This window comes from Triticum aestivum, chromosome 2B (assembly GCF_018294505.1).
Source record: "Triticum aestivum cultivar Chinese Spring chromosome 2B, IWGSC CS RefSeq v2.1, whole genome shotgun sequence".
Taxonomy (NCBI): Eukaryota; Viridiplantae; Streptophyta; class Magnoliopsida; order Poales; family Poaceae; genus Triticum; species Triticum aestivum.
Genome location: NC_057798.1, coordinates 350,558,864 through 350,582,476, shown reverse-complemented (window position 1 = coordinate 350,582,476; position 23,613 = coordinate 350,558,864). Strand labels below are relative to the sequence as shown.

The 23,613-nt window shown below is 46.9% G+C and overlaps 1 protein-coding gene across 4 annotated transcripts; it reads left to right on the top strand.

Annotated features, from left to right (window-relative positions):
• The first annotated feature begins 5,753 nt into the window (after positions 1-5,753).
• On the top strand, positions 5,754-20,207 carry LOC123044911 (DDT domain-containing protein DDR4). 4 transcript variants are annotated; one of them, XM_044467792.1, is made up of 12 exons: positions 5,754-6,257; positions 6,391-6,501; positions 7,036-7,122; positions 7,213-7,250; positions 7,337-7,418; positions 10,958-11,064; positions 11,166-11,340; positions 15,403-15,495; positions 15,590-15,707; positions 18,412-18,454; positions 18,562-18,753; positions 18,837-20,207. In XM_044467792.1, exons 1-12 carry the CDS (start codon positions 5,808-5,810, stop codon positions 19,612-19,614), a joined length of 2,274 nt encoding a protein of 757 aa, XP_044323727.1. In that variant the 5' UTR covers positions 5,754-5,807; the 3' UTR covers positions 19,615-20,207. The 4 variants fall into 4 exon arrangements, with proteins under 4 accessions (XP_044323727.1, XP_044323725.1, XP_044323726.1 ...); XM_044467790.1 differs by having other exon boundaries at positions 18,412-18,493; XM_044467791.1 differs by having other exon boundaries at positions 15,587-15,707.
• Positions 20,208-23,613: the final 3,406 nt, after the last annotated feature.

Here is a 23,613-nt window from a genome sequence, read left to right as displayed (position 1 = left end):
ACATCTGTTGATACCTTACCTGCAATCCTAAATACTTAGTATAGGATGCTAGTTTATCATCTTTGGCCCTACATTCTTGTTAGTCTGCCTTGCTATACTATTGGGCCGTGATCACTCGGGAGGTGATCACGGGTATATACTATACGTACATACATACTATACAGATGGTGACTAAAGTCGGGTCAGCTCGATGAGTACCCGCAAGTGATTCTGATGAGGGGGCTGAAAGGACAGGTGGCTCCATCCCGGTAGAGGTGGGCCTGGGTTCCCGACGGCCCTCGACTGTTACTTTGTGGCGGAGCGACAGGGCAGGTTGAGCCCGCCTAGGAGAGAGGTGGGTCTGGCCCTGTTCGGCGTTTGCGGATACTTAACACGCTTAACGAGATCTTGGTATTTGATCTGAGTCGGCTACGAGCCTATACGCACTAACCATCTACGCGGGAGTAGTTATGGGTATCCCGACGTTGTGGTATCAGCCGAAGCACTTCAGACGTCAGCGACGGAGCGGCGCGCGCCGAATTGGACTGGAACGCCACTAGGCTAGGTCTGCTTTCGGCCGTCCACGCAACGTGCAGGTGTGCTCAGGGCGATGGGCCCAGACCCCTGCGCGCTTAGGTTTAGACCGGCGTGCTGGCCTCTCTGTTTTGCCTAGGTGGGGCTGCGACGTGTTGATCTTCCGAGGCCGGGCATGACCCAGGAAAGTGTGTCCGGCCAAATGGGATCGAGCGTGTTGGGTAAGTTGGTGCACCCCTGCAGGGAAGTTAATCTATTCGAATAGCCGTGATCTTCGGTAACAGGATGACTTGGAGTTGTACCTTGACCTTATGACAACTAGAACCGGATACTTAATAAAACACACCCTTCCAAGTTCCACAGACAACCCGGTGATCGCTTTTCTACAGGGCGACGAGGAGAGGATCGCCGGGTAGGATTATGCTATGCGATGCTACTGGAGATGCTACTTGGAGATGCTACTTGGAGGACTTCAATCTACTCTCTTCTACTTGATGCAAGACGGTGGCGGCGAGAAGCGTAGTCTTCGATAAGACTAGCTATCCCCCTCTTATTCTGGCATTCTGCAGTTCAGTCCACTGATATGGCCTCCTTACACATATACCCATGCATATGTAGTGTAGTTCCTTGCTTGCGAGTACTTTGGATGAGTACTCACGGTTGCTTTCTCCCCCCTTTTCCCCCCTTCCTTTCTTTCTGGTTGTCGCAACCAGATGCTGGAGTCCAGGAGCCAGACGCCACCGTTGACGACGACCCCTACTACACCGGAGGTGCCTACTACTACGTGCTGCCCGCTGACGACGACCTGGAGTAGTTTAGGAGGATCCCAGGCAGGAGGCCTGCGCCTCTTTCGATCTGTATCCCAGTTTGTGCTAGCCTTCTTAAGGCAAACTTGTTTAACTTATGTCTGTACTCAGATATTGTTGCTTCCGCTAACTCGCCTATGATCGAGCACTTGTATTCGAGCCCTCGAGGCCCCTGGCTTGTATTATGATGCTTGTATGGCTTATTTTATTTGTAGAGTTGTGTTGTGATATCTTCCCGTGAGTCCCTGATCTTGATCGTACACATTTGCGTGCATGATTAGTGTACGATTGAATCGGGGGCGTCACAACTGATCTTTTGACGGGACATATTCTTTCATTTCATATATGAACGCAATATTTAAAACTAAATTTGCACATAAGTTGATGGCCATGAACTGGGCCAAAGACCTTTCATAAATGTAACACATCACTTATAAAAAAATGTGTATCTCCATGAGATCATACTCTGCTACACAAGTATTAGCACATATGATCTTAGTGTTCGGACTCACTTATGAAGGTATCAAGAAAGACAAAGGGTCATCAATAAGTTTTACACCGAGTATGTTATATCTACAGGTCTACCACTCAGAAAAAAGAAGTTATTAGCGATGCAATCTTTTCTTCATCTCATGATATCAACAAGTAGCATCATTGACGATACATTTCCTCTCTGAAGAACAACAATGGTTTTTGGCAAAGAAGGAAAAAAAACATAACTATCCTGAGAAAGAAAGAGCAAAATTAAACACGTCAGAATGACGGCTATAATCAACATTACTTCAGGGCTGAACATTTCAAAATCCAACAAAGTATTGAACAAATGAAAATGCACACAAATACATTGGTAAGAGGTTAAATAAAACTTGCAGATATGCTATACCAATTCCAAATCAATTGATATTCAGTCTATCTAAGCAAAGCCCTGATATTCATATCCGTGAGGCAGTGGACAATATTGTTCAGAGAACAAGGATTTAATTCCGGACACAGATAACTTAAGACAACTCCACATGGTAAAGCTCTAGCAACAAGAGATAACAAAAGGGAACATATAAAAATTCAACAAATAACATGGAGAAGGCACAAGTTCACCTAGAATTGTGAATACTTCGGGTTAAAAAATTGCAAGCACTAATTGTTATGGTACTAATGAGGCAGGTAATTTCCGCATCAAACATGCTCGGCTATTGACATTAATAGTGTGATCAAAGAGAATATTTGCCTCCTGTGTGAGGCAAAGGAGACATAGTCTTAGGCCCCGTTCGATTCATGGGACTTGCTGCCATTCCAAAGGAAAATTTGCTTTTGTAGGTTTTCTTTCCTTTTAGCTGTTCGGTTCGAAGGAAAGGTACTCAACATTCCATCGGAAAGGATCGTCAGGTATGCAGATTTTACAGGAATGAACAAATCCACACGGGGCTCATTTTTGGGCGGAGCCCCGAGGAAGAGCAGAGGAAATAAAGTATTCAATCCTGTGGCCGTTCATGAGGTGTAAGAAGAGAACGACAAGTACAGTGCAAATAAAATATTGTATTAGCTACTATTCATTACTTGGTCTTCATGCGTTCTCTCTGGCCATCCGAATGCAAGCTCCGCTCTACATTGATACTTTCCCTTCTTTTTCCAGTTCCAAAGTTTTCAACTGTTCATTCAGTCCGATCCCTATGCAGTTTTCCTTTCCTACGCTTTTTGTACCTGCACTCCGGACGGAGCCTTAGATGATTGCTTGTACGGTTTCCCCCGCCTTGTGCAAACATAACACCCTTTCCTTTCTACTCGTACATGTTCTTCTCCCCTTGACGAAAAAGCAGAGCACCTCATAGTCCCTCATTAAGAATATAGAGTTGAGAACAAATCCGACGAATCATAGAGAAAAGCAGATCATGTACAGATGAATGCTTCAGTAGGTATCGGTCGTACCCAATTATGTAAGCCATTTTAATCTGGTTATCTCTTACAAATAATCAACCCTAATTCCTGTATACACAAGTGAGATTAGAAAATTCGGAGAAACGCCAGTGTCCTTGCACTGGATGTTATATAGGCATTAGCCAGTAGACAACCACAAATATGGGAGGAAAAAATAGTACCTGTTTTTTAGTATTTGGCATATGCCAGAAGCATGAATGGAGTGGAGGCGTCATCCCTCGATACCCTCCGAAGCTATGCCGCACCCCACACGAACTTATCCCTTCAACAATATCAAATTAATCAGTTATGCTACTTTTATTGATCTCAATATGGTCACTTGGAATTTGTGATAACAGAGCTTCATTTTTGATGAAATATTTGCTATGTATTTCTGATGTGTTAAGGTGGTGTTTTGTATTTTCTGAACCGTGACAATGTCTTGTTATTCGAGGTTCCAATCGAAATAACATACAAATTGCAATGGACACCGTCCTTTGCTGATGTACTTTTCACGGAAAAAATATTACATAGAGCAGGATATTTTGTATATCATACACTGGTCCTATCACAAGATGTGTGTAGACTAAACTTGAGATAGTACTCTTTTATCAAATCATATATATTGGAATAAAAAACTTAGAATGAGACCACCATTCACTATATCTCAATTGGTAAAATTCATGTGAACAACAATTTATAAACTTACAGCTACATGATTAGCTATCCAGATCTTGTGCAAATACCAAAGTGAGAAAGATGGAATCATAAAATGTGTACCAAGAGTGAACTTTCACTCAGCCTCACTTTAATTAGAGAGCATACCATACCAGAACTGTGTTATAGATGCTTTGCTAACCTGAAACTAAACTACAGACGGGTAAGATGTGGAAAGAATGGAGAGGAGGAGGGAGGGAGAAGAATAATATATCTTTATCTTTTTCTATATCACAGAACTGAACTTGTAACAATATTAGTCAATTAAAGGATTCACTTCATGAAAATACAAAAGGTAAATTGATATATACAAGCACGCTTATTATTGAGGAAGACCATATCAAACTCTGCACAGCTACTCGCTGCACCATGTCAATCAGCCAACAACCTGCCCTAGCTCGGTTATCATCATCGTGCATGCATCATAGAGGCTAAATCTTTTAGGCAATACAAACATATAAAATTACTGTATAGCATAGATTATGGTGGGCCAGAACTGAAATGAAAAATATAAACATGATCAAAAAGAAGAACTAAGGGCACCAATAAATAGCAAAATGGGAAGTTGGCACCAATCTGTAGTACATGACCTAGAAAATTGTTTATGGTAAAAATCAAAACTTTTAAAAGAACACAAAATAAGGAGTATAGTAAAGCAATGTCTAGACTGAATTGAAGTAAATTTACCATGCAACCGTCTTGACATCAGGTCGAACAGTTGGTGGGCGTCGAAGTAGTCCGTCGTTGCTGCCATCGTACTCCGGCATATGGAGGTCTGCGGCTATAGTGGGGGCGGGGGCGTGCGCGTGCAAGACGTACCGGTGGATGCGGAGGGCGCCAATGACTTGCAGCCGTCTTGACATCAGGTCGAACAATTGGTGGGCGTCGAAGTAGTCCGTTGTTGCTGCCATCGTACTCCGGCATGTGGAGGTCCGCCGGCTGTAGCGGGGGCGGGGGCGTGCGCGTGCAAGACGTACCGGTGGATGCGGAGGGCGCCAATTACTTGCATTTGTCTTGACATCAGGTCGAACAGTTGGTGGGCGTCGAAGTAGTCCGTCGTTGCTGCCATCGTACTCCGGCATGTGGAGGTCCGCCGGCTGTAGCGGGGGCGGGGGCGTGCGCGTGCAAGACGTACCGGTGGGTGCGGAGGGCGCCAATGACTGTTGCATCCCATGGCGAGCCACCATCCCATGCGGTCTGGGCTGGCCGTGTTCTGTTTGCCGCCGCCGTCCAAAAACTTTACCGTGGCACCACCTCTGCTGCATGGATGGAGATGGGTGCCGTCGCAGGAAGGGATATAAAGGCCGGTGGTTTGGTCTCCGACGAGGCAGTAGCTGGTGCAGGCTTTGCTGATGGGATTCATCGGCCATGTGACGTATAGCGAGGTGTGAAGGGGGGCCTTTTTATAGACACACTGGTACTGCACGATGGCATGGTGGCGATGGGGTTGAGCTGTGCACCGCATGAGAGTTTTAGAATCATGGCGAAAAAGCGAGAGTGGAGAGGTTAGCGATGAGGGGTGGGCTAGACCTCGAGATATTTTAGATTGTCAAAGCCGACGAAACATACGTGCACACAATACAAATAATCAAAGCGGTAGAGGGCAGTCAATAAACCACAATAGCAACACGAAGGGCCGTAAAAAAAGTTTAAAAAATCCAGAAAAAAGAAACCCTTACGGCCCTAGAATTCTTATTATTAGTATATATAAAGTGTTTCTTAATTTTTCCGCCTGCTGTTTTTTGTCAAATTATTAAAATATAAAATCCCTCGTCCCCTGTCCTCTCTGGCTCTCTCTCCCCCGCCCCTCCGCGGAATCCCACTTCTACCCTTCCTCCCCTCCGCCCCCTTCTCCTCTCCATGGCCTCCTCCTCCTCACCCTCCCCGCCTCTCGCCTCTCCCTCCCGGACAAACCCTAACCCTCACGCCGGCGCAGATCCTCGATCTGATCCCTCCATGCCCGCCGCCAGCGACGGCGACGGAGCCTCCCCCGCGTCGACGGAGCTGCAGGAGGAGGCCGAGCTGGCCGCGCCGGGGAAGGAGGAGCTGGAGCCCCCTACACCTGCCGAGGAGACCCCAACCCCTAGGAAGACACGCCTGCCGCGCGCCTGCAACAGCAAGCCGAGGCTCCCACCCCCGCCGCCGCTAGAACGGCTGCGTCGCCGAGCTGCAGCGGGTGCCGACGCGGACGTGACGCCGCAATGCCGCGTGGTGACGCCGCTTGTGTCGGAGCCCGAAGCGCCCGCGGAGCTGGCACGGTGGCGACTCCGCTGTATGTGGGAGCTCGGCTCCGTCCTCAACTTCTTCCACGTGCGTGTCCCTTTTCTACCGTCATACCCCCAGCGGCCGGCAGCTCGGCGTACTGGGTTTGTTTCTTCGCTTAGGCTTCCAGAGCTTGGATTAGGGTTTGACGCGGCTGTAGCACTGTTTCTGGTGGCTTTAGGTGTTCCGCGCTTTGCTCAACATCACGGTGGAGCTCACGGCAGAGGATATCGAGGCGGCACTTATCACGCCTAACGGTACTCTATACGATCTTCACATGCCGCTGCTAAAGGTGAGCTCCTTACTAACTCGGTTGTTAAGTTTTACATTTTTTTGTGGACCCCTTTCCCTCTCTTCTCTATCTTGGTTGGAATAAATTCTGTAATTCTCAATGTGCGGGAGTGCAGCAGGGATCATTTTTGGTTCAGGATTAACACAAAATATGCTCTTTTGCTTGCAGGAAGTACAAGCTGTTTATTTTCTTTTTAAGGAAAATTTGGTTCCATGTAGGTCTAGGAATTTACTGCTAATCTTTAGTTTTCTTGCATTAACTATTTGAGCAAATGGTACAGTAGCAGCATGGCTGATGCCTGCTATTTCATTGCTGGAATATACTTCATTCATTGATTTACTAGAGTATATATGTATTTGATCACGTGCTCTGTTTATGCAATACATGTTGTTCAGCCAGCATCTCTAGGATTGGTTAGCATATTGAGTGCCTGTTCTGCTCTTCTGCCTTTGATCTATCTTTTATGCTCAAGCAGTCACACAAACTATGCAAACATCTTCCTTGGATTCTCATGATTGTTGATCACATGTGCAGTCAATTCCCCCAATAACCCGCATGGCGATGGGGCGCGGAACCTGGGTAACCGTCCTATGTAGAAAACTAAGGGATTGGTGGCATTGGGTATATTACTGATACCCTATGCTGCAAACAATTTAGTGCCAGTATTGATATTCCATTCAATTGATAAACTAACAGAGATCCAAACTGCAGGTTGCAGAAGGTGATCTACCAATAGTTGCATCACATGGGTTAGTCCTGTACATAAGAATTGCTTGATCAGATATTCTGGTTCAGGTTTACCTTCATAGGTTTTTAATTGCCCCATCTTGTGCAGAGCTGAAATTGAAATGTACAAGGAGCTTGAACCATCGACTCGTTTACTGATCTTGAAAGCGATATGTGACATACGTGTCGAGGTTCGTGCTAATTTTGTTACCATCCTAGGGAGGCAATGAAGTTTTTCAAAGTGCCAATCTTTTCAAATGTGCATCGCGGTAGAGAACTGTTACACCATTTTGATGTTGTATGTCCCACATGTGTTTTGTGTTGCGTATATCAATCCGAACTATGACTGACAGTTTGAACCGAGTTCCATTATGTTGATTCAGTTTGTTAAAAAGCTTATTTCACTTATAGACGAATAAAATATCAACAGTGCAATGCGACCAATTTTCGTCTGTTTTGGCATATATTATTACAGCCTCCGTGAACAAATATAAGAGCGTTTAGATCACTAAAGTAGTGATCTAAACGCTCTTATATTTCTTTACAGAGGGAGTAGAAGTTTAGAACTAAGAATTTGGTAAATTTTTGCTGTCGATAAGGCATTCAGATGCCTGGCCATAGCACTTCCCATTGTGGGTTTCAGCAGCAGCAGCTGTTTATTCTAGTATATGAAGTTGGCAAAGGTAATGGACATTGTTGCGCCTAGACTTTTTTGAATATTAGTTGATGCTTATCACTCAGAAGGACAACTTTCGATATTTGGGGTCAATGTTGCACGCCTAGACTTTTTTGAATATCAGTTGATGCTTATCACTCAGAAGGACACCTTTCGATATTTGGGGTCAATGCTGCAGAAGGATGGGGGTATTAATGAAGATGTGAACCATCGAATCAAAGCCGGATGGATGAAGTGGCGCCAAGCTTCTGGCATTCTCCGTGACAAGAGAGTGCCACAAAAGCTAAAAGGCAAGTTCTATAGGATGGTGGTTTGACCCGCAATGTTGTATGTCGCTGAGTGTTGGCCGACTAAAAGGCGACATGTTCAACAGTTAGGTGTGGCGGAGATGCGCATGTTGCGATGGATGTGTGGCCACACGAGGAAGGAAAGGATCGAGTCCGGGATGATGATATACGAGATATGAGTTGGGGTAGCACCAATTGAAGAGAAGCTTGTCCAACATCGTTTGAGATGGTTTGGGCATATTCTGCGCAGGCCTCCAGAAGCTCTAGTGCATAGCGGACGACGAAAGCGTGCGGATAATGTCAAGAGAGGTCGGGGTAGACCGAATTTGACATGGGAGGAGTCCGTGAAGAGAGATCTGAAGGATTGGAATATCACCAAAGAACTAGCCATGGACAGGGGTGCGTGGAAGCTTGCTATCAGGGGCGGCCCCGGGCACCCAGGGCCCAGGCCCGGGGCGTGAGAAGTGTTTTAGCCCTATACCTATGCATATTTTGCACTGGGCCTGGGGCGCAGCCCAGCATAGCCTGGGCACACACAAAGCCCGAAGCCTCGTACGAACGCTCCCTTCCAATCGTCGCGAACTGCCGACCTAGAGACAGATCGCACGTACGTACCGCCGTTTTCCCTGCTCGGCGCTGCTGTTCGCCGTCTTCCTCACAACCTGGACTACCCCTCCCCTCCCCTGGGCGCTGCACGCCCTCTTCTGTTGTTGCCGCCCGGGCCTCAAATGTCGTATTGTTGTGATGCTGTTGTGTGCCTGTCCCTGCATCCGCAGCGCGCACATGATTCCTCCCCTACTGCTAGCCTCCCTGGCCTAAGCCCCGGCCCCTGGCCCTGGTGGTGTTGCTTCTGCAGCCGCCCGGTACTCCATTCTCCAACATTGGTAGGTTCTCTATGCCTAGAATTATCAAAAATTGCATTGAAATTTACTGTGTATATGTATTGATTGATCTTAAATTGATGAATTTTTATATCAATTCCATTTCATGTTTTAGAAAATATAGATGATGAAGGAACTGTTTTTCATCGGTGCTCATAAGTCCTGACCGGAGTGTCTATTTTGTTGGATTGTTATACACTGAGTTCGTATTCTAGTGCAATTGCGTCATATATTTGTATGCTTTTCATATGTGGTATTTTTACAATAGTGGAGAACTTCTGCAATTTTTATGTGTGATGGTAAAGTTTCCATGTTGCCGAAAAAAATTTAGGCCCAGGGTTTACATCAATCCTGGCTCCGCCACTGCTTGCTATCCATGTGCTAGAACCATGAGTTGGTTGTGAGATTTTATGGGTTTCACCTCTAGCCTACCACAACTTGTTTGGGACCAAGGATTACGAGTCGACGAGTCGTTGAGTCGTTCCGAGGTTGAGACTCATAGACTAATCGGACTAGTGCTAGACTAGTCGACAAAGTAATGTAGTAGTCAACTACTAATACCTAGTAGCAGTATGTAGTAGTATGTACAACACATTACAGTATATACAATAAAACCAGCAGTGCTAGCCAACGCTCGCCAGGCCCAGCCCAGTGCCGCTCAGCACGCCACCCCCAGCTGGCCCATTTGGGCCCAAGTAGCCAGCCTACTTCCAATCCCAGCCTCTATAACCCTAGCTCTCGATCGATCCCGTCGCCGCCGCCTGCGCCATCACGCACAAAAGCACGTACGCGCACGACCCACGCCTCCGGCCGCCGCCGCCGGCGAGCCTGCTGTGCATCCTCTCCTCTCTCTCTCTCTCTCTCTCTCTTTCTTCTTTCTCGTCACAGGGCCACACGCGCCTACGGGGCATGGCCATGGCCGCCGCCCAAGCACGAGCTCCGGCCGGCTGCCGCGCCTTGCTTCGCCATCCGCCGTCCCGGCGGCGGGTCAGTGGGTGCTGGCGGTGGCCTCGTCCAGGCGGCTCGTTCTCATAGCTCGCTCTCCAAGTTTCCCCTCCCAAATTTGAGTCGAGCGACTCAGACAGCAGGACTACTCCAGACTAGTCGTAGACTAGTCTCTCGACCGCTCGACTCATCGAATTAGTCTACACGAGATTCGCAGTCGACACCACAGTTGCGACTCATAGACTAGTCCATCGACTAGTCCTTCGACTCGTAATCAGTGTTTGGGACTAAAGGCTTTGTTGTTGTTGTTATAGTTGATGCTTATCACTGCTGAAACAGCTTGGCAAGCGTGAAATAATGTTCATGTGAAAAATCTCAAATTTCTGAACAAAATATGCCTTCTTTATCTTGTTAACGCATTATGTTTTTTCTTGTTCTTTTAACCTTGTGGTGCTCATCTGCATAAAACTAAAGTACATATATTTTCCGCATGAAGGACATAACATGTGGAAGATTGACAACATACTAAAAGGCAGACTTGAACTTGATTAGTTTGTATGTCAAATGAGTAATTTAATTGGCACATTTGGGAATAAATATAGTTTTGTAGAGGGGAGGAACCCTGCAATAGATCTTGCGCTTTGTAATAGAAAATTGTAGTGAAGATAATTTATAGGTGCTGATTTTTGAGAAACACCATATGCCTGGTAGCATACAGTTAATTTCTCCATTCCTGTAGAAATTTAAAATAAAGGAGAAGAGAGTCATAGGGATGTGTTTTATTGATACTTCCTATCTTTGTAAGGGATAATTGCAACCACAAGCTGTGAGTTCTGTGCTATTTTTGATATGTTCGAAAGTAGGTTACAGTTTAGGTTTGAAGCTAGCTGCATTGCATGTCTTTTAACTTAGGTGTGATGGCTGACTATTGCATTTTGCAGCAAGATGATATACGCAACTACATTGACACTAACGTAAAGCGTGGTTATGACCTTTCTACCTTCCGTAAAGAACGAATTGGGGGAGATTCCCTTGGAATCTCATATTGGTGGGTCAATTTTTTTCTTCCGTGTTTTGTGAAAAGCATTTTGAAAATTTCATCCTTCGGATATTATGTATGGTCCGTGCTAATCTAGTCATGCAAAACAGGTACGAAGATGATCCAATTCTTGGACATAGATTGTATCGTGAAATTAGACGAGTGGAACAGATGAAGAAGGAACCTGGGAAGAGATCGAAGGGAAGAAGAATTTCAACTCCTCCAGTTGTGTCGTATCATTGGGAAACCGTTGCGTCCACTTTTGAAGAATTTGATGATGTTGCAGTAAGTTGAGTTCGTAATATGTGCTCCATACAGTTAGTTGCTAAGTTGAAATTGGTATTCCTCCAACAATCCTAATTCTTTCCGCGAACAATACATGAGCATATCTTGAATCAAACATAAACATCATAGAGGTTATATAACATGGAAGTGTTCTATGCCGTTATGATTAGGATAGTTGCTACTGACAGTTTACACTTGGTTCTGTTCACAAATTTACCTACTCTATTTGTGTTATGGCTCCTTGATCTGATGTTGTAGCTTAGGCCGGCGAGGAGGCGCAGTGCCCATGCACAGAACTAGGAGGGTAATGGGTAGAAGATAGAGAACAGGGATAGGGGAGATTTAACATCATTGATTGCTTCCTCAAACCAACGTGACTGCCTCCTATTATATAGGATGGCTTTGCACGAAACATTATTTGAGCACAAAAAAGATACCTCTTGTCTAATACGGACTCACCCTGTCCTGAAAACTGTTGCCTACAAACAGACTATATACCAATCAGGTATCAATCCTAAGTTGGTATCATCATAGGGACTAGACTTAACCAGCTGGGCTCCAGCTGTAGGTTAAGGCGGGCGCTAGGCACCAACCAGCTGTAGCTAGCCAGGAATCATTGCCCTGATGACTGTCTGATCCAGCGATATCGCTCGTTCGATTCGCGATACGTAGCATGACCCCCACCCCTGACGTTGGCACCACTGATGCTGCGATGCAGCATGGTTGCTTCGCCTCCAGCGCACACATAGCATGGCCAGTGCAGCACCATTGCAGCACCGCCGGCACCCCATTCCGCTCGTCGCAGCACCACACCTCGTCTCCTCGCTCGGCTGACAGCTGTGAGCTGCCACTGGCAGCACCACTGTCGGTTTGCAGCACAACAGCACACGCTACCACCCCTTGCAGCACCGTCACGCAGCAACACATGCTACCGCCCATTGTATCACTGTTGCGCAGCTGCTGCCCTGCTGATGTCCTCGAAGCACCGGCGAGATTCATGGAGCACTAGCCGCCTGCTTGTTGCACCCCCGACTTGTTCCCTTGCAGTAGTTTGGAGAGCGCCGGCCTCGCAGCAGGAGTCGCAGGCCGTCGTTTGGAGCACTGCTTGCCACGTAGTGCTGCTCCCTGCTCGTAGCACCCACGACCGCCTAGCAGCAGCCATCGCCGGCTCGCCGTGAAGTACCATGACGCTCCCGTCACAGCAGCCCCTCTACCTATGCTCACAAGCTCGCTGCTTGCAGCATCGGGTGTTCCCGCTCGGTGCTGCGTTGCTACAGTTCGTCGCCGGCTTGTGCGTGCTTCCTCGCGGCCTTGCATGTAGCCCTGGCTAGTGCCCCAGCTTGCAGCACACCGCTGCCCCTATACCCACCCCCACGCAGCACCCCCGTTCGCCTCATGCACAGCATCGCGCCCATGGCTTTGCAACATCTGGGGGCCCTTTCAACAGTGAATCCGCAGCAAGGAAGTGATGGAACGGTGGTTGCTGCAGCACTTGCAATATCGGTTCGGCGTGCTTCCATCACCGGATGGTCCCCCTTGCAGCAGCCATGGTGGCGGTGGTGTGTTGTTGCAGCAATCATGTGTGGCGGTGGTTCGTGCTTGCAGCGGCGGGGTGGCCCCAAGGAGCATCGACGGCTGTGGCGTGCTGCGCCTGGTGGTTGCCTGCGAGACAGGGAAAGGGACGGGCAGATGATGAGGATGGAAGACAATAGAGATAAGGCTGGCAATTCTGAAAGCGGCGACGTGTGGGGTCCAGAACACACCTGGCTGGCGCGCGACATGGTTTGTCGTAAATGCTGGGAGCCAAGAGAGACCGGTTGGCGCCGCATGATCGCACGAGATCCAACAATGCCCGAGGTGGCCGATGGGGCAACTGTGCAGTTGGTTGAAAAGCAATTTCTCTAGTTTAATCCCCATATAACATTTCTCCCTTGTGATACAGCTTGTCCTCGAGTTGAAATGAGGGAAATGCCTCCTTGAATTCTCCATTGGTTCCCATGTAGCATGGTGATCAGCTCGCCCTGGCCACTTAACAAGGATGCCAAGGGCCACGACGAAGCGAAGTCTGCAACACCTTCTCTGGAACAGGGAGAGCACACCCATCTTCAATGGGAGGAAGTGTCCGTGACTCCAAGTTGGACATGCGGGTGGCTAAATTGCAAGGTGCTGCTCCCGCACCTGTTGTTGGTGCTGGCGGGCACTTCCCTCCTGTTGCTTCTGCCAGAGTTCCATGTGGGACATCATCTCATGCATGGAACATTACAGCATCCGGGTTTATGGGCCTCCATCTTCAGAACTTGTCATGGTCTCTGATACCAAGGTGTTATGGCGCCTAGACCTGGAGTAGCTTCCGGACCGACCGGAGGCTGGCGAGGAGGCACCGTTGATGGCGGACAGTACCCGGAGGATAACAGGGAGGAGAGAGAACAGAGATAAGGGAGATTTAACTTTATTGATTGCCTCCTCAAACCAACGTGATTGCCTCCTATTGTATAGGATGGTCTTACAACACACGCTATTGGAGCACAAAAAAGGACTATGCCTCTTGTCAGGGTCTTGCCCTTGCGTAAAGACTGCCACTTAAAAAAGACCATATAGCAATCAGGTACCAATCCTAACCACGCAGACGACTTAACCAGCTTGGCGCAGCTGTAGGTTAGTCGCCACATAGCAATTTGGTTATTATCTTATGCATATAGTAGTATTACCACAAGAAGTTGTGGCTAACAGTTTTTAGTAGGGGCAGTGCTACGCGTCCGCTGGATGATAAACCGATTAGATCGGCCGCGTCGACGGCCATCGGATGCCGCTCGAAACAGCCGTCTGATCTACCGTCCCAGCCAACTGAGGACCTTTGCAACAGCGAGTTTGTTGCGCTCAGGGGCTTTGCAACAAGGACCTTGTTGCAAAGGTCTACCGCACCGCTGCCCTGCCATGGCCTAAGCGCCTCGGCCATGGAGCGCTGCTGGCCGCTGGAGTTGTCGCGCCTCCTCCGACTTAGCACCCCGAGCAACTGCCTCTACTCCAGCACGACGACGACGAGCTCTCACGTCGGGCACTCCTCTGGCTATTTCTGCAACCGAAGTATGTTTCTGGAACATGCGTCGTGTTGCAATGCTTGGCCTCGTACGCTCTAACGCCGGGCCCTCCTCCGGCGCTTTCTGCAACCGGGGCTATGTTTTTGAAACAAGACCCCTGTTGCAGAAGAAAAAATATTCATCATTGAACCATTTTTTTTCTTTCTGAAACAAGACCTCAGTTGCAGAAACCTTCTGAAACTAGACCATGTTGCTGAAAAAAACTTCACCACCGAACTCTACTTTTTTTCTTTTCAAACAAGACCTCTGTTGCAAAAACCTTCTGAAACAATATGGTTGTTGCAAAAATAAATAAATAAGAGAACAAGCTGCACGGGACTTGTGGCCAGCACGAGCGCTCGATCAAGATCAATCCGACGGCTGCACAGGCGATGGACGCTGTGCGTGCATCAGCCGGCTGGAGGATAGCATTTTCCTTTAAAAGGAGAAGAATGTCGGAGACATATTTTGATGTGCCTGCCAGCTCATAGTATGGATTGATCTACATGAGTACATAAAGCAGACACTTGATAGAAGAGAAAGCATGGGGTATAAGGTATTAAGTAAAACTTCTGGTCATGTCGAATAGAAAATAACATTACATACCTGCAGCGCGCTTTCTTATGTGACATTACTGCCGTATGAAACTGATTCCTAACATTTCTGAACTTGCCTGAAGTTGTTTTAAGCATCTCGAATATTGTGGCACCATCTCGTATTCAGTTGTCTGCCCACGTGTTTTCATACTGTGTTAATGTTAGACAATATAAGGTGTCTAATCATGTATATACCTTAATAATGTGCCAAGATTTACCTAATTGTGAGTACAGTTGACTAACTTCCATGGAGCTCTACAAAGTTAACTCAGAAGGAAATGTTGACATGGAATGTTAATCAGCTGCTATTTCTGAGTTAATTGTCATTGTTAATCTTATTATTCCCTTGTTCATTAGTTATAGTAACTTTTCTGTCTTGTCTTATTTAGGAAAAACTATCTTCTAGTCGGAACAGGACAGAGGTTTCCCTTGGCAAGAAGTTGAAGATTGAATATCTTCCGGAGATCGAAAAGATTCATAAAGTACATATCTTGTTTAACTCAGCCTAATATGTTTGTTTTGCTAGCTGATAGCTGTTTTGAACCTGTTAATCACAACCATTTTATTGTACAGAAGAAGGAGAAGATGCTCAAAAAGCAACAGAGAGAAGCTCTCCTCCTCGATAGTTACTTGACATCAGATATTACCACTGGTCGATCTCTTCGTGATAGAAAGCCTGTAACATATACTTTTGGTAAGTCCCCACTGAACTAAGCATTATTGTTTGTTCAGATCTAATTCTAAGTACCACTGTAAACATCACTCGAGTTGGAATCTGAATTGCCCGTCTCACACAGGATGGTGTTATCCCATTAATACATCTTCAGAATGCTGGTTAGCTAAAATTTCCCTATTGTTTTGAACACAGTGGCACTTCTTGTAGGGCCTGTTTGGGACTGCCCCACTCCATCAAAATCAGCTCCATTCCACCAAATCTACTTTGGAGCAGTTCCACCCAGGAGTTGCAGCTTTACCATAGAGCAGTTTATTCTGTTTGGCTTCCAGCTTCAGTAATGGAAAATTCTGGTGGAAAAGGTCTATTGGAGGGGGGGGGGGGGGGGGTGACATGGGATTTTTTTTTTTGGGGGGGGGGGTGTCACATGGGAAAAACTTACTGGTGACAGTGGTGGGTAATTTCCCTCCAACTCCATGAGGACTTCTAAATAAGAGTTTTTTGGAGCACTCCCTAAAAAGCTTTATGAAAAACAGGGAGTTGATCCAGTTTCTAGTTTTTTTGTGGAGTGGGACATTGTGGAGCTAAATTTTTGGGAGTGGAGCAGTACTAAACAGGCCCGTAATAGGTGCTCAGTTATTAAACTAGGGTATTTCCTTCACATTAGATGACCGATTAACCTGCACCACTGACTGACTGTTCTGTCACTTACATCCCATGTCCTTTATGGAACCCCTAGGTGTATGGTGTAGGTATTTCTTAGTAAATTTAGAGCATCTCCAACAGCTGCCCTAAAATAGGGCACTGAAAAACATTTTTAGGACACCTAAAAGTGATTTTAGGGCACCAAAAATTGTTCTTCTCCATCAGCTGCCCTAATATAGGGCACCATTGCTCCAACAGATGATGTAAAATAGGGCACCAACTATGTTTTTCTTCTCCACGATTACATACATATTGACACAAAATAATGTCAGATAAATGAAAGCTTTTTGACTACATTATGTGTAACAAAACTGCATATGAAAACAACATATTCTCTAGTTGCAGCAAATGTAAATAAACTGCATTAATCAGAGCCAGCATCGCTCACCACAATGTCAAATACAATGGCGGATCAGCCTGCATTCCTCATACATGTCCAGAGAACAGCCACAATTTTTACCAGATTGTGTGCTACCTGTTTCCTATTAGCAAAAATAAACCTACAAGCACACAATTAGAAGCGTACACAGCCTCAAGCGGAACAAGCGTACACAGCCACAAGCGTATACAACCGGAAGGTCTGCATATCAGAGTTGAAGTTGCTACTGGAACCTCTGCATAACATTGAAGGTACTTGAGGAACACCATCAGTTCAGCCATAAACATTGCAGACTTGATGATCGATCGACACCATGTGGACGAGCCTGTGGGTGTGACTTCGAGCAGGTTCCTGGCGGGACCCATGGAGATGAGCCCGGCGCTGCAGCCTATCGTGGGAGGATTCGAGGTCGCAGGACGGTGGGATGAACGCGTTCAGGAACATGTGTACGGGCGGGAGCGCTCAGCCGGGCGAGCAAATCCTCGGGCCCTAGCTCCGCCGTCTTCAGCAGGGCCGAGGCAGTGAAGGGCACTGCCATTGGAAGGCCCGCTGGATGTGGCCGCCTCGCTTCAGCTGTCGCCTGGCACCGCCTGCCTCCATGGGATTCCCCCCTGGGGAGGGGGGGGGGGGTCCATGGATCCAGCCAGCCAGCTCACCTTCTTTTCCCGGCCGCCTAACAGCCAGCCGGGCATGCCCGGCCACGGTGGCTCGGAGTGGGCGTAGAGCGCTTCCGCTGTGGCGGTGCTGGAGGACGTGGTCGGAGCTCAGGCATGGCAGCGGAGGCAGATAGGAGGGCCGGCGACGAAGGAGGACGGGGCTGTGGCGCTCGCCGGCGCGAGGGCTGGCGCGGGATCAAGCCTGGCCTCTCTTTCTCTCTTGCACAGCCTCGGTGGCACCCTCTAGCAGCGGTAGCCCTTGAGGCCGAATCCGACCGGATCCATTGTGGAGCTGCCGGATTCAAGGCCAAATCGATGGAGAGGAGGCGGTGGTGGTCGCGGAGGAGAGGCGGAAGGGCGACATGAAACTTCTGGTTGGCAGTTGACGTGCGTGCGTTGGTGGATTTGTTTTGCGGCAGCGGGTAGGCCGCCTTTATATTTGCAGCACAAGTGGTCGCAGTTTTGGGCTGCCCAAAAAATTTTGCAGCACAAGATACATATAGGGCAGCTGTTGGAGCACCGTTTTTGGGTCAAAATGCCCTAAAAACTGTTTTTTGGGCAGCTGCCCTATTTTAGGGCTGCTGTTGGAGATGCTCCTAGTATGACTCTTTGTTTTCTTATCAGCAGCAAAGTAATAACAATGAGACAGCTCCTGAGAATGAGAATTAAAAGTGAATCTGTGTTGGCTGGCTCAGATTAACCTGATTATATTTTTACTGAGGGTTGTCAGTAACCTCATTTGGTAAGCTTCAAGAATCAGAATTGATTGCTTTCCAAGAGTAATAGGTAGTAGGTACTTGTTGGAAAGTGAAACTAGCATGTGGCGGAAATTGATCCTGTATGCCCTTGTGCACTGGTTTCCTCATGTTCGTTATGGCACCTAAAATATGTTCTGTCATATTGTTGTCATTTTACCCTGCTGTCGTTTGTTTGCTCGACTCAATATCTGTTCTAATTACAAGGTTTGACCTTTCTTACGATGCAGATGACTATGACCGCTCAATAAACGAAGCCATTAAAATAACGAAGTATGTGGATCATCTTTATTGCTTCATAAATTTCCTTTGGTAGGGGAATTCATGTTTTAGAGACAAGAATATTTTGGCATACTTATATGCTACACATTCTTGGACAGGAAAAGGGAAAACTCTGCCGAGCTTGTTACTACTCTCAATAGAAGGATGCTTATACCGAGACAAGAGTCATCAAGTAACGGCAAGTTAAATGGCCTCTCCCTAGCCAATGAATTAGATGATGGAAATTCTTCAAAGTCGGATGACTACCAAGATAGTGATGGGGAACAAGAAAATGAAGCACTTGATCGCAGGTACATGTCTCACTGAACATTTGGTATATAGCAGTTAACCCAATGAAACTTGAGCCTAATATAGTTAATGCTTTCATTTGTAGTAACCGGCGCAGGAGAAGATCTCAGCGATACACACAAGATTTTGTTCAGGCTGTCTCGGATATTGATCTGAACTTTGACAGTGATGATGATATCATGGGAGAAGCGGTTTATGATGAGGAATATTTGAGAACTCGCAAACTGCTGAAGACATCAAGTGCTTCTGAAGAGGATGAAGAGTTCCGGTTGGAAGAGGATGTTGAAGATGACGATGAAGAAGAGGAAGAGGAGTTTTCTGCAGGCACCAGCGAAGATATAGAGGAGCCCCAGCGTCATAAAAAGTTGCGAAGTCAAAATGTCCGAGGTGCTAAGCTGAGATCTGTTGATGAAATCCAAACAGGTCTCAGACGCAGCAAGCGTTCTTCTCGTCCACGTATAAACTACCAGCAGTATGATTTTTCAGATACGGATGCAGAGGCGGGAAAGGCAGGTAAATCAGATGCATCAGACCCTGATGCCAACTCTGATGCAGAAAATGGTATGGAACTCTCGACATCAAGTCAAGGGCAACAGGAAGAAGAGGATGATGGCCCCGAGGAACTAAAAGTTAGTAATGGTAACGATAAAATGGCTGAAGACCATGCAGTGGCAGCAAATAAAGAGCAAAAGGAGGAGCAGCTGCAACTGCAGCCAGAGTCTGTAGAGAAGATGGATGCTCCCAGCAGGGAGAATGGAAGTGTTGGAAGAACATTCCTAGATCTAAACGAGCTTGCGCCTGGAGGTGGCTTTGACGAAGGCCCTAGCCTGGCAATGAAAGATGAGGACATGGATAACAGTTAGGAAATGAGTTGTGATAGATTCGAGTGTTAGGGATTGCTGTTTCGAGCAAGGTGTAAATGCGTGAAGTCATGGACCATGACAATCAATGGGCCTCTGATGAGACGTCGTGATATTTGGATGGCTCAGTTTGATTGTTAGTACATTGATGATGATTTACAGTGACAAAAGGTGTCGAGACTCCACCTGGAGGGGGGCTTCAGGGACACACATCCTCAAACATCATTTGAGCGCTTGGGAGGGGATGCCATGCTGACAAAGTTTACCATCCGCTTGTGTAAAGTACATGATGGCCGCGTGTTGATCAATTGCTGCTGTATTATGGTTGGATCGATTGATTCTATCTTGTGGTCGAGAATGTAGGATATAAATTTTATTGCCTAGCCTTGGGCATGCTGCTGCTGTGTGGGGTATCACAGCAGTATTTCGCAGGGAGCAAAACTTGTACAAGTGAGTTGTCCGCTGGTCGGCATCTGAGCTACTCTTTTCCACGTGTAGCATGTGGCTCGAGTCTAAGCATGAGCTGTAGGTTTGTATTTATAATATTGTATGTGACTACCTGATTAGCTTGGCAAAATCTGTGCAGCTGACTTCCATTTCCCGGTCAAAGTTCTTGTAGTATTACTATTTTGATGGAATTTGCGTCGTGTTCTTCCTTAATGACGAATTGACGAGGGGAGAAAATGCATGATACTTAAACCATTAACTGCATTTATACCTCACAGAGAACTCTACTCCCACGGAGTGTCTACTTTCATTGAATGAACATTGCTCGAAGGCTGAAATAAATTCAGAAATAATGCGAACATCAATGTCAAGTCAGGGCTTAAACTCTGGCGGCCTGGGGATACCACTATCCTCCTAACCATTCAACCACAAGGTTGATTCACGACTATTCTGGTGGGTTGGTGATATCACTGTTCTCCTAACCACTTTGGTGGCCTGCGGATATCACTATCCTCCTAACCATTCAACCACAAGGTTGATTCGCGACGTATTCCAGTGTCCTGGTGATACCACTATCCTCCTAACCATTCAACCACAAGGTTGATTCATGACCTTGAGCCATTTATGTTGTGCTTTGATACCTGGCCTCCTGTCGTGACAGTTGCAATAGAGCATTGGAGGACATAGACTAATTCAATGTTGCTTTAATAGTTTTGCGGTTGTAATTATCCACACGCGGACATATGCAGACATCAACCGCCTGCATCCCTACTAAACTATCTTGGTTGCGCCGTTCCTTTATTTTTAAAAAGAATATGGACCCATTGTCAACATAATAGAAATTACATCGAGGTCCTTGGATCACCGAACAACCACTACCGTCACCAGAATGAGCCACCGCCGCTCCGCTGTCATTGCTAAGGGGCCTCTCACCATGTTGACTTCCGACCGAATGGGTCAGACATCCTAGGCCAATTCAGACAGCCATGGCGATTACAAGGAAGATATAGAAGACTTGATGTATACTCCCAAGACGTTGGATTTGTGGAGGACTATGCCTCCCCATACATAGACGACTAGGATCTTGTACCCTAGCCCCTAGGACCCTTCCCTGGTATATAAACCGAGAGGCTTGGCTTGTAGGCAGGACATTACAATCTCTTGGTAGCTTACATGTGCTCTGTACACTGTTGGGAAACGTAACATGCAATTTCAAAAAATTTCCTACGCTCACGCAAGATCTATCTAGGAGATGCATAGCAACGAGAGGGGGAGAGTGTGTCCACGTACCCTCGTAGACCAAAAGCGGAAGCGTTAGCTTAACGCAGTTGATGTAGTCGAACGTCTTCTCGATTCAACCGATCAAGCACCGAATGTACGACACCTCCGAGTTCTGCACACGTTCAGCTCGATGACGTCCCTCAAACTCTTGATCCAATAGAGGTACGAAGGAGTAGATGAGTTCCATCAGCACGACGACATGGTGACGGTGATGGTGATGTGATCCGCGCAGGGCTTCGCCTAAGCACTACGACAATATGACCGGAGGAGTAAAGGGGCGCCGTACACGGCTAAGACAATTGATGTGCCTTGAGGTGCCCCCCGCCCCGTATATAAAGGAGGAGAGGGGAGAAGGGCCGGCCTAGGGCGCGCCCAAGTGGGGGGAATCCTACTAGGACTCCTAGTTCTAGCCGCCCGCCCTTCCTTTCCAACGGAGGGGGAAAGAGAGGGAGAGGGAGAAAGAAAGGGGGGTCGCGCCCCCTCCCCTAGTCCAATTCGGACTCCCCATGGGGGGGGCACCTCCTTGTGGCCTGCCTTGCCTCTCCCCTATGGCCCATGAGGCCCATTACTTCCCCCCGGGGGTTCCGGTAACCCCTCGGTACTCCGAAAATACCCGAAACACTCCGAAACCATTCCGGTGTCCGAATATAACCTTCCAATATATCAATCTTTACCTCTCGACCATTTCGAGACTCCTCGTCATTTCCGTGATCTCATCTGGGACTCCGAACAACCTTCGGTCACCAAAACACATAACTCTCATAATACATATCGTCATCGAACGTTAAACATGCGGACCCTACAGGTTCGAGAACTATGTAGACATGACCGAGACACCTCTCCGGTCAATAACCAATAGCGGAACCTAGATGCTCATATTCTACAAAGATCTTTATCGGTCGAACCATAATGTCAACATATGTTATTCCCTTTGTCATGGTATGTTACTTGCCCGAGATTCGATCGTCAGTATCTTCATACCTAGTTCAATCTCGTTACCGGCAAGCCTCTTTAGTCGTTCCTTAGTGCATTATTCCGCAACTAACTCATTAGTCACATTGCTTGCAAGGCTTCATATGATGTGCATTACCGAGAGGTCCCAGAGATACCTCTCCGATACTCGGAGTGACAAATCCTAATCTCGATCTATGCCAACCCAACAAACACCTTCGGAGATACTTGTAGAGCTTCTTTATAATCACCCAGTTACGTTGTGACGTTTGATAGCACACAAGGCATTCCTCCGGTGTCTAGGAGTTGCATAATATCATAGTCGTAGGAATATATATTTGACATGAAGAAAGCAGTAGCAATAAAACTGAAAGATCATTATGCTAAGCTAACGGATGGGTCTTGTCCATCACATCATTCCACTAATGATGTGATCCCGTTTATCAAATGACAACTCATGTCCATGGCTAGGAAACTTAACCATCTTTGATCAACGAGCTAGTCAACACCCATGTATTCACACATGCATACTAGGGACACGGTGTTTTTTCTATGTATTCACACATGTATCAAGTTTCCGGTTAATAAAATTCTAGCATGAATATAAAATAATAACTTCATTATTGCCTCTAGGGCATATTTCCTTCAGTCTCCCACTTGCACTAGAGTCAATAATCTAGATTACATAGTAATGAATCTAACACCCATGGAGTCTTGGTGCTGATCATGTTTTGCTTGTGGAAGAGGCTTAGTCAACGTGTCTGCAACATTCGGATCCCTATGTATTTTGCAAATCTCTATGTCTCCCTCCTTGACCAAATCTCGGATGGAGTTGAAGCGTCTCTTGATGTGTTTTTTTTGTGAAATCTGGATTCCTTCGCCAAGGCAATTGCTCCAGTATTGTCACAAAAGATTTCATTGGACCTGATGCACTAGGTATTACACCTAGATCGGATATGAAGTCCTTCATCCATACTCCTTCATTTGCTGCTTCCGAAGCAACTATGTACTCTGCTTCACACGTAGATCTCGCCACGACGCTCTGCTTGGAACTGCACCAACTGACAGCTCCACCATTCAATAAAAATACGTATCCGGTTTGCGACTTAGAGTCATCCGGATCAGTGTCAAAGCTAGCATCAACGTAACCACTTATGACAAGCTCTTTGTCACCTCCATAAACGAGAAACGTATCCCTAGTCTTTTTAGGTACTTCAGGATGTTCTTGACCGATGTCCAGTGATCCACTCCTGGATTACTTAGGTACCTTCCTGCTAAACTAATAGCAAGGCACACATCAGGTCTGGTACACAGCATAGCATA

Coding starts and splice junctions, on each gene's coding strand:
- LOC123044911 (XM_044467789.1), top strand. CDS start 5,808: ATGGCCTCCTCCTCCTCACCCTCCCCGCCTCTCGCCTCTCCCTCCCGG. Junction 6,502..7,035: donor TTCACATGCCGCTGCTAAAG/GTGAGCTCCTTA, acceptor TCACATGTGCAG/TCAATTCCCCCAATAACCCG. Junction 11,065..11,165: donor TCCCTTGGAATCTCATATTG/GTGGGTCAATTT, acceptor CATGCAAAACAG/GTACGAAGATGATCCAATTC.